General features: G+C 40.6%; 1 protein-coding gene across 5 annotated transcripts; it reads left to right on the top strand.

The window, feature by feature from the left end:
• The first annotated feature begins 2808 nt into the window (after window positions 1–2808).
• On the top strand, window positions 2809–10167 carry ZNF572 (zinc finger protein 572). 5 transcript variants are annotated; one of them, XM_010838897.1, is made up of 5 exons: window positions 2861–3573; window positions 5190–5301; window positions 5982–8326; window positions 9539–9612; window positions 10126–10167. In XM_010838897.1, exons 2-3 carry the CDS (start codon window positions 5223–5225, stop codon window positions 7490–7492), a joined length of 1590 nt encoding a protein of 529 aa, XP_010837199.1. In that variant the 5' UTR covers window positions 2861–3573; window positions 5190–5222; the 3' UTR covers window positions 7493–8326; window positions 9539–9612; window positions 10126–10167. The 5 variants fall into 5 exon arrangements, with proteins under 5 accessions (XP_010837197.1, XP_010837199.1, XP_010837198.1 ...); XM_010838896.1 differs by having other exon boundaries at window positions 5982–9416; XM_010838895.1 differs by having other exon boundaries at window positions 2809–2867; window positions 5982–9612.
• The last annotated feature ends 212 nt before the right edge of the window (window positions 10168–10379 follow it).

The raw sequence follows: 10379 nt of genomic DNA, 5'->3' as shown, positions 1-10379 counted from the left end.
CTGCTGGAGGGTGACTGGCTTGCAGTGGGGTAGGAGCCAGAATGGGAACATTGGGGACAACTAACTGTAGAGAAAATCTGGCCAAAGAGGAGAAGGGACCCTTAATATTATGGAGACTGGTGTTTGGCACCCAGCAAAATTCTTTCTCTGTCTTGTATTTAATTCCATATGGTTCCTGTTAGAGAATATCCATGCTTATAACCCTTTATTACATTCAGATTTTACTTTTGTTAAATCTCATTGCTACAAATACCACGTTTGTTTTAAGATTATACTGGGATGCGTTACTCTGCAGCATTATTTTAATTTTGTGGCAGTCTCACCAAACAGCTGCCTCTGGAGCCACCTGCTGACACAGTTTAGAATTCTGAGCATTTAACGTGACTAAGGAAAGAGCATTCCAGGCTAGTGTGAGAAAGGGACAATCTAGACTCTGAGCTGTTGATCCCTTTTACTTGCTGTACCAGAATAAAATCCATACCGACATTTCTTTTCCTTCCCAACCCAAACACCCATCCCTCCCACCCATTTTGAAAAAAGATGTTGCATTTTCTTTGATATCTGTTTCAATAAAATGGTCCTCTGCCTTGGAAATTTATGGTTTTTGGTTTCCGATATCTTTGGCGCTCTGTGCCAGCTCATACATATTCCTTAAACTGAGTCTGTATTCCATTAGAATCCATCTTGGAGGTGCTGAGTCATGGGCATTTGGAGCAGGGATTATTTCAGTAGAAATTCTTGGCACATATTCTCAGGCCAAATAATGCAGGGAGAAGAGGGAGGAGAGATGATGGGGGGAAAAAAAAGAGCCAAAGATCTGCTCAAAGCACTGGAAAGCCCACCACTAAAAATAAGTAATCCTCAGACCTGGGAAGATGCCCATCATACCCAAGTCACTGTGGCTGAGGTTTGATCTCTTAGTTAAGAGTCACAAATCTTGTATGTGAGGCAAAGAACTTGCTGATTAGGACATCATGCTGCTTCTCATGACATGGCCTTGCCCCATCTGCCAATCAGGGATTCCATCTTATAAACCACCTTCTGTTTTAAATAACCCTGCAAAGGATAAAACCTGACAATGTACATATGAGCTGCTCTGCTCATATTATCAGATCAGCAAAATACCATATATCCTGGGTGGCTTAAACAACAGAAATTTACTTCTTTATGGTTCTGAAAGTTTAAAGTCTGAGATCAGGGTGCCAATATGTGCCCTCACATGGAATGGAGAGAGAGGATGTGTGATGAGGGGAGAGGGGAATATCAATCTTTGGTGTCTTTTCTTATAAAGGCATTAATCCCATCATGAGGGTCCCATTCTTATGACCTCATCTAGACCCAATTACTTCCCAAAGGCCCCACCTCCTAATACCATCACATTGGGTGTTTAGGGTTTCAACATATGAATTGGTAGGAAGGGGCACAATTCACACCATAGCAAGTACCAAGTTTATCTCTCAGTCACATGAGTATTCCTGGGCTGTGGAAAAGAGCAGAGAGGAGTTTCTTCCTCTGGTGGTTGTGGTGGTGGTGATGGTGATAGTGGCAGAGAATCAGCAGTGGTAGGGCACTTTTCACCGTCTGAAGCGATTGGAAGGGTGCAGGGAAGAAGGACTGGATTGGTTCCTGTTGTATAACAAGAATTTGTCTGGTCTTTGTCCCTGGGTCCTGGAAGTGAGGGGCTTCCCAGGTGGCTCAGTGGTGAAGAATCCACCTACCAATGAAAGAGACTTGGGAGACATGGGTTCAGTTCCTGGGTTGGGAAGGTACCCTGGAGAAGGAAATGGCAACCCACTTCAATATTCTTGCCTGGGAAATCCCATGGAGAGAGGAGCCTGGCGGGCTACCATCCATGGGGTTGCAGAGTCAGACATGACTGAGCACACGCACACACACAGGCTTGTGAAAGACAGGACTTACTAGAGTTGTTGGAGGACAGTGAGGAGAGTGCAGTGCCCCCTCAAAAGAGTGTTTCTAGAAGAAAGCAGTGTCAAAACTCCTGAAAGGGGACTTGGGAACCAAAAAATACTAATGTGCTAAGAACGCAGAGGTCATTGATGATCTTAGTGATTTATTGTTTTTCACTACAGGAGAAATGAGTTAAAAGACGAGTTGGAAATGATAAAATGGAAACGTCAGGCGTTAAAAAATAAGAAAGAAAAACTGAAGGACTATTTGGGGATGGTGGTGGGAGAGTCAAGAGTTTAGTTGATAGTGTAAGGATCCCATGAAGGTAGAAAGGAAAGTGACCGGTACTGGAGGGCTCCTTTAAAATGCGAAGGACCAATCCGATGTTGTAATTGGAGGGAAGGAAGAGATGGTTGCAGTGCAGACTTAGATTGATGGGGGGAGATGAAGGGATTGATTTCTAGTTTCTCTGTAATGAAAGAGGAGAGTCTGTTTCACCAAATATTATTCATAACGTTGCCTCTATAAAACATATAAAACAACAACGTAAACTAGTTGTTTTATATGTGGATGGATGCCTTCGCGCCCTGTTTCACAGATGGCTTAAATATATACCTCCCAGTTCACAGCGGTGGGAAACAGAGTCGGCGCTTAACAAATACTCGCTTCATTTTAATTCCAGTGATGATGAGAAATCTGATGATGCCCCGATGGCAAGGAAAAGTATCAGCTCCATCTGGTCCCCTGTTATAAGGTACCTGATAAATGTGAGGGATGAGAATCAGAGTCGGCAAACGTGTCCACAAAGAAGAGGAATACCACCGGCACACTCCTTCTTGTCCGGGAGCCTAAGGGTTAAGATCAACGAGAGCCAGCCACCACTGTTTTCTAGAGAGGCTCCATCAAGCCCACTGTGGGAGAAGAGGGAACTTCCTGTTTCTGACTTCCGGGTTTGAGAGGTTAGGACCTTAGGTTGGTGGGGTCAGAAGTAGAGTGGGCTCCTAATTCCGGGCCTGCTGGTTGTGCGGGGCGCCTTGTATGTAGCCCCCAGAACAGTGAGTTCCTTCTCGGGGAGAGGGACGGAGCCGAGGGTTTCGGGCAGGAGGAGCGGAAGCTGCGTCGCCCAGGCTGCAATGTTCATCCTGCAAAGGACTGCCGCTGCTGTGAAGGGCGAAGGCCCAGCATCTCCAGCAGCTCGGGCCACCGCGCCTCCCTCCCCTGAGACGTCCCTGAAAGGACCGTGTCGACTGGAGACGATCTGTTCCCCTGGGACTCACCCGCAGTGTACCCGACCTGTGCTCCCAGCCGACGCTTTTTAAAGCTAAGCTTCAGAAATTGCATTTTCTTTGGGAGTCAAGCCGAAGCACTGCCCCGTGCCAAATCACCTTTTTGCTCTAGGCAGTAAAAACAGCCTTTCTCTGCGGCGTGACATCTTAGGGACAGCCTTTTAATACCAACTGTGGCCTTAAGTTTGCTACCGTTTTGCTGAGCCAGTGTTCCTGAGGGCTCCTCTGTTACCAAAATTAATAAGTTTCTTAGCAGGGAAAATGGTAGCACGGGTATCTTAGGTAGACTAATGCTTCTTTTGTGAGGACTGCGATAGAAGTATGTAACTCCGATGGTAAAACATACTATTCCATTTGAACAACTTTTTTTTTCATTCAGGTGTGTGCTTTTTTTCCCTACACAAACATTGGACATACTTGTAATTTAGACAAGTTTCATATATATATAGAAGGTGCTTAGAGAATACCAGCTTCTTTTGATATAAGGTCTAGGGATATAAATTGGTTTTCTAAAAATGCAGTCAATATAGGAATTCCCTGGCAGGCCAGTGATTAGGGCTTGGCACTCTCATTGCAGGGCCTGGGGTTCAATCCCTGTTTGGAGAACTAAGATCCCTCGAAGGTTTGTGGTGCAGGCATTAGGGGAGGTGCTGGTGATGGAAGTCAATATATTACAAAATAAAAGGCCTGATCATTTGCTGGTTGGAATTATGCTCAGTTTCTGCTTTCTTCTCTCGTTGTTTACTATAATAGACAAGAGTATTAAATTCAGTGTCCAACGAATTTGGGACTGAATCCTGCTCTACCATGTTCCGGTTGTGTGACCTTGGGAAAGTTTCTTAATGTCTCTTTTGTTCACCTATAACATGCTGGTACCTGTTTATACAAGGCTTTCCTGAGGGCTCAGTGGTAAAGAATCCACTTGCTAATGGAGGAGATGCGGGTTCTATCACTGGGTTGGGAAGATCCCCTATAGAAGGAAATGGCAACCCACTCCAGTATTCTTGCTTGGGAAATTCCATGGGCAGAGGAGACTGGTGGGCTACAGTCCATGGGGTTGCAAAAGAGTTGAACATGACTTAGGAACAACAACAGCAATATTTTTATACACTTCAGGGAGCTCTTGAAAGAATTACATGAGAAACGTTATGTGTAAGGTATCTGGTTCACTGCATGACATAATAGGCAGTAACAGATTGAAAAGTATAAGTCTTTTATTTTCTATGTGTGTGCCTTCTTTTAAACTCTCATTTTTCTTGAATTGTGCTATTTTTTAATAATCCTGAAATGGATGCCGAGTCCATATATAATTGCCTTCCAGTCCCTCAAGTAGGTCAGGGGTTGTAATTGGGTCCAGAAGATAAAGCTTAGGCTGAAAGGGATTTTGTGATTATGATAGTAAGAGATAAGGAAGAGGTCCCTTGTTAGCCTCCCTTTTATATTTAGAGATTATTGGCTGTAATTATTTTAGCTCTACTTTGTCTTAATTTATTATTACTAGTCAAGTAAATCCTAACTTTTGTTTAAAATTAACTTCAAAGGTTTCATCCTTCTGTCAAGGATCCACTTATTCTTTGTAAATGAAACAGTTTCTCTTTAGCTGCTTTTTATACCTGCATATCAATTCGTAAAGTCTTACTATTGATGCCTTTTCCAAAAAACTACTTCAGTTTTTCAACCACAAGTGTTTCTGAGTTCCAAGTGGACAGTATTAATATTTATTCTATTTTTAAACCTTGATCCTCAGACTTTATTGCAAAGGTTTAATTTTTAAATTATTTCCCTGGGAAAGGTAAATTGGATTAATGCTTAATCCTAAATAACTTGAATCTGAGGTTAGATTATCTGAAAGGATTTTCAAAAGCCCATGTTTCTTATGTTCAGTATGGTCTGCAGAATATTAAGTGCTTAACAGCCGTTGTGTTGCAATGGTTGGAAGGAAGGAAGGAGAAATGTTAACAAATGCCTTTAAACATAACTTGTTTCCTTCTACAGGATTTCTGATCCCTAATCTGACTGATCATTGTGATGGAACAAGAGCAAAAACTATTGGTCTCAGATTCTAATGGCCTCACAAAGAAGGAGAGTTTGAAAAACACTATTACAGGTGAGACATCAAGAAGATCTGAATCCTTTAGGAATTTGTTTTAAGACATGCTGTAGAATGTATAGAAAAATCAGGGCATTAGAATGAGACAGACTTTGATTTCCCTGGTCTGTCACAAGCTATGAAAACTCTTTTAGCCTCAGTTTTCTCATCTTTAAGAAAAGTGAATGATAATATCTGTCTTGCATATTTTTTTAAGATAGTGATACACTATATGCAAAACTACCATTCTTAATAAGTAGTGGGTATCATTGCTATTTCTTTGTTTGCTCAGATTTTAACTAATTTTTTTGTCTAGTTTTTACCTCAGATAGTGTTCTATTCACTTTCTCTCTTTAAAGTCTTCTAGAATAAAATTCAGTGAACTTATTTTTATTAATATTTTGATATCCACCATGGCAATTGGTGAGAACTGACCAGACACTTCATTACTGTTGTTATAAATACGAAAAATTCACCTGCTTCTGATGAACACATTGAATAAAAGAAGTAAAACTAGCTGTAAACACTTTTTTCTCCCCCCAACTAATAATTGTTTAATATTCTTCTGGAAACACTTTAAAAATCTAAAACATTTTACAAGGTTTGAGTTTGTTATTCCCTCTCTTCCCCTGTAATTCAGAATTTCTTCCCCATGGCAGAGACTAGGGAATGTTTAGAGTATTTGTTTATTCCTGCAGGAGATGAAAGTAAGAATAATTTGAAAACTGTTCAGTTCAGTAACTCCAAGGCAGATAAAGAGAGAGCCTCAAAATGGTCTAGAAGTGATGGCCCAGAAAATTGTAAGGATGAAGACACAAAAGAAATACTGTTGACAGGGTCCCAAGGAGGTAAAACTGAACGTGATGATTCCTATGAGAATGATAGCAACTTGGGGAGTCAGAGAAATTGTACAGAAAAAGAGGAGGAACAACCCAATCACTGGGGATGGAGCCCAGGAGACCATACCGGGCCTGCTGGCCAGCAGAACCCATCCTTTGGGGACAAACCCTACAAATGTTCTGAATGTTGGAAAAGCTTCAGTAATAGTTCTCATCTTCGAATTCACCAGAGGACCCACTCAGGAGAAAAACCTTACAGATGTTCTGAGTGTGGAAACTGCTTCAGTAACAGCTCTCACTTGATTCAGCACCTGAGAACACACACAGGCGAGAAGCCCTACCAATGTGGTGAATGTGGGAAAAGCTTCAGCAACACTTCCCATCTTATTATCCATGAAAGAACTCACACGGGAGAGAAACCCTATAAATGTCCCGAGTGTGCGAAGAGTTTCAGCAGCAGCTCTCACCTTATTCAGCATCACCGATCGCATACAGGTGAAAAACCATATGAATGTCCGGTTTGTGGGAAATGCTTCAGCCATAGTTATGTGCTTGTAGAACATCAGAGGACCCACACTGGAGAAAAACCTTATAAGTGCCCCGACTGTGGGAAGAGTTTTAGTCAGAGCTCTAGTTTGATTCGTCACCAGCGGACACACACTGGTGAGAAACCCTATAAATGTCCTGAATGTGGAAAAGGCTTTGGTTGTAATTCTACTCTAATCAAGCATCAGAGGATACATACAGGAGAAAAACCCTGTCAGTGTATAGAATGTGGGAAGAATTTCAGTCGAAGTTCGAACCTGGTTACACATCAGAAAATGCACACAGATGACAAAACCTATCAAAGTTCTGAGTATGAAGAAAGTTTGAATCAGAACTATAGCCTGATAGAAGAATGCAGAATCCAGCCAGGAGAGAAGCCATATAAATGTTGTGAATGTGGAAAGAGTTTTGGCCTCAGCTCTCATCTCATAAGACATCAGAGAACGCATACAGGAGAAAAACCTTACAGATGTTCTGAGTGTTGGAAAACTTTTAGTCAGAGTTCTACCCTGGTGATTCACCAAAGGACACACACAGGAGAGAAACCTTATAAATGTCCTGACTGTGGTGAGTGCTTCAGTCAGAGCTTTAACCTTATCAGGCACCGGAGGACCCACATGGGAGAAAAACCTTACAAATGTACTGACTGTGAGAAATGCTTCAGCCGAAGTGCCTATCTCAGTCAGCATCGGAAAATTCACGTAGGAAAATCTTTTGAGTCTCCTAAAGTGGAAGATTTTCCTCATGAATGGACTTGGAAAAACTATTCTAGGGAAATAGCACTCATCCCTTCATTTTCAGTCCCAAGTTCATCTCCCTCCTGAGTCCTAAAGTCTGTTTCTTTTTATCAAAAATTACAATTAAGATGTTCTCAGATCACACTGTTGTAAAATTTGTTTGGTTTGTTTGCCAAAACATGTGGGAAAAGTCAACTTCCCAGCTTAAAGGTTGGGAAGACCCAGATTATCAGGTCACCAGATTTGCCCAGTGAGAGATACTGCCAGTGATGGAGAGAAAGAAGAATATTTTTTATTTAAGGTAAGACAGTAATAGTTTCAAAGGAAAACATGGAGAGAAATCCTGGGAGACTAAAGATGAGATTGTCATTGAATCTTATTTCCTGTTGCCTGACTGGGTGGTGACAGATCATTGCTGTCCTACGGGTTTGCCCAGAGAGAGATTTTTTTTGAACATATAATGTGATCTCCTGGCTGTTTTGTTGAGTCTTAAGGAAGAGAAGACTAATTTTTTTTCAAATATGTTATTTGCTGAAAATTAGCTTTTAGAACTGCATTGTTCGGTGCAACAGCCACTAGCCATATGTGGATAGTTAAGTTTAAATTGATTAAGATGAAATTTAAAATTGAGTTCTTTAGTCATGTAAACCCCTTGCTGAATGCTCAGTAGCCACTGGGGGCTACTGTTTTAAATATCACAAAAAATTCTTTTGAGATCATCATTCTTGATGGTTCTTGTAGGAAATGTGCTCTGGGGATTCTGTTCTCCAAGAGGAATTACAATATAGTCTAGGAGTAGATAGAGTTTTGAAGGCACTAGGTCTAACGGTTCACTGTTTTGATGATTGTATGTTTTAGATTCAACCATCTCAGTTATCTAGAGATATGATCCCATTGTCTTGGCCAAAGTCAGATTAAGAGGTAGGATTCATAATTCTGTTTTGAATTTTTCTGTCAAGTGGTCCTTTTCCCTCAGTTTTCCTATTATATAATTCTTCATCAGATCAAAGTCACTGGGTTCTTTTTCTATTAATTAACTCATTGAGTCTGAGCCAGTGTCCAGGGACAGTTTGCCGCCGGGGCCCCAGATTCCTAAGTTCCAGTCTCGGCAGTTTGCTTTTGCCTCTTGACGTACATGGTGTGTGGATCTGGTAACCAAGACACTATTCTCCCTGTTCATTTGTTCAGTGGGAATGGTGTGTTGTAAAGGATTAAGATATTTCCTCTGTCCCCACCTCCATTTTTTCCTGCCACTGTAAAAAGGTAGATGTGTATAGGAAGGTCAGGACTTGCCCAGGATTTCATCTCTTGTTTTTTTGTGAGTCAAAAATATATTTTTTGAAGAATAAGTAGAAGTGTATATTAGGAATGTGGAGCCAGAAGGGGCCAGTTACAGCTGGGGCAGAGGGCTCTCTGTGGCTGGTGGGTAGCAGAAGTCCATGGGGATTTTCTTCTGTGACTGTGATGCACCTGGTACTGGCAAGGCAACTGTGTCTTTTTATATTGTTTGGGATTTAAAAATGAATCAAAGCTGATAGTTAATGGTATTCAAGAAGTCTTTGGGGGTGATTTTCTGCTTTTAGAAAGGGGGAAAACATTTTGAGCATCTTTGGCTTTAGTGTGACCTCTGACTCAAGCATCCTGTTACCTTTATATGTTAGGCAGTGTTACCCCAGTTGTCTTAAACTGTGGTATCTGAGGATAAGTGTTTACAGTATTCTTTTTCTTTTTTAATTTATTTGTTTTTTAATTGAAGGATAATTGGTTTACAGAATTTTGTTATTGTCTGTCAAACCTCAACATGAATCAGCCATAGGTATACATACAGTATTCTTTATCGCAGACAACTGAGAGTTTGATGTTTGATGAGAGTCTGATTAATGATCAATTGCAAAGAAGTAGCTGTTGGGGTGGTTCACAATCGTGGAGCCCATTATGTGTGGCAAGTAACCACTCTGAACCTGGTTCCTCATCTGTAAAAAAGAGATAATGTCTACATTGCACGGTTTTGGTAAGTGTTAAATGAATGTTTGCAAAGCAGCTAGCACAGTGCTTAAAATATGGGTCTAAATAAATGGTAATTAGTTATTATTAATTGAAACAAATTGAAAAATATCCTCCATACATTTTCAGAAGCAACAGTACAGTCCCAAACTTTCCTGCTTGTGGATTCTTTATGATCAACCTCAGGAACCCCAAGGAATAAGGTATTATAAAAGCACAAGATTAATGTGTTTTAAGTCTGCAGACTGTTGAAAGCACTTTTATTTGATTTGGCTTATTGAATTTTGTTGTTGTTCATGAAACAAAGGACTAAGTTTAAATCAAGAAAGAACAAAACAGCAAGTTCAGTTTTAGTTAATTTGCATCTGAAGATTAACAACTGTGTAACTTGTGTCCTATTACTGTCCCACACTGTGTTTTACGACTGCCCACAATTATACAAAACCTGCTTCACAAACCTTGATACCTGTAGAGGCATATATGTTCACATTTTAGATGGATTTAGATGGGCTTCATTAGTAATTTGGCAAGAATCTCTTTGAGTTGAAAATTCAGAAAACCGAAGAGAGATTTGTCACTTAACAATGGAGAATTTAATGTAGTCAGATGTAATCCTATTTGATACCTTTGCCTCACTTTAATGAGTCAGCAAATAGGTTCTTTGTTTAGCTCCCCCAAAAGTAAATATTCTCTGTATTTTCTGTTTTTCTTGCCAGCACAAAGGATTCAGCACCTGAATAAATAAAGCATTCTTATTAACAAGTGATGTTTCATAGTTTCTTTTTAATTAAAGAGAAGACTACTTCCTGTATTCATTTTTTCCTACTCAAAGTAGGGGCTTAGGTATTTTAGCCCTACAGTGGGATGGGGAAGGTCATGTTGATGCTTATATTCAGAGATGTAGCAGGGAGCTCGCTCCCCGGTTGCTTTACAGCCTACCAGAAATATGCAGGTGTAAATCTCTGTTATA

This window comes from Bison bison, unplaced genomic scaffold (assembly GCF_000754665.1).
Source record: "Bison bison bison isolate TAMUID 2011002044 unplaced genomic scaffold, Bison_UMD1.0 scf7180017864108, whole genome shotgun sequence".
Lineage (NCBI taxonomy): Eukaryota > Metazoa > Chordata > Mammalia > Artiodactyla > Bovidae > Bison > Bison bison.
Note: the sequence above shows the minus strand (reverse complement) of the source record. Positions and strands in the feature narration are given on the sequence as shown.

Excerpts from the sequence above, each read along its gene's own strand:
- ZNF572 (XM_010838895.1), top strand. The coding sequence starts at position 5,223 with ATGGAACAAGAGCAAAAACTATTGGTCTCAGATTCTAATGGCCTCACA. Across the intron at positions 5,302-5,981 it reads TTTGAAAAACACTATTACAG|GAGATGAAAGTAAGAATAAT; the intron begins GTGAGACATCAA and ends TTATTCCTGCAG.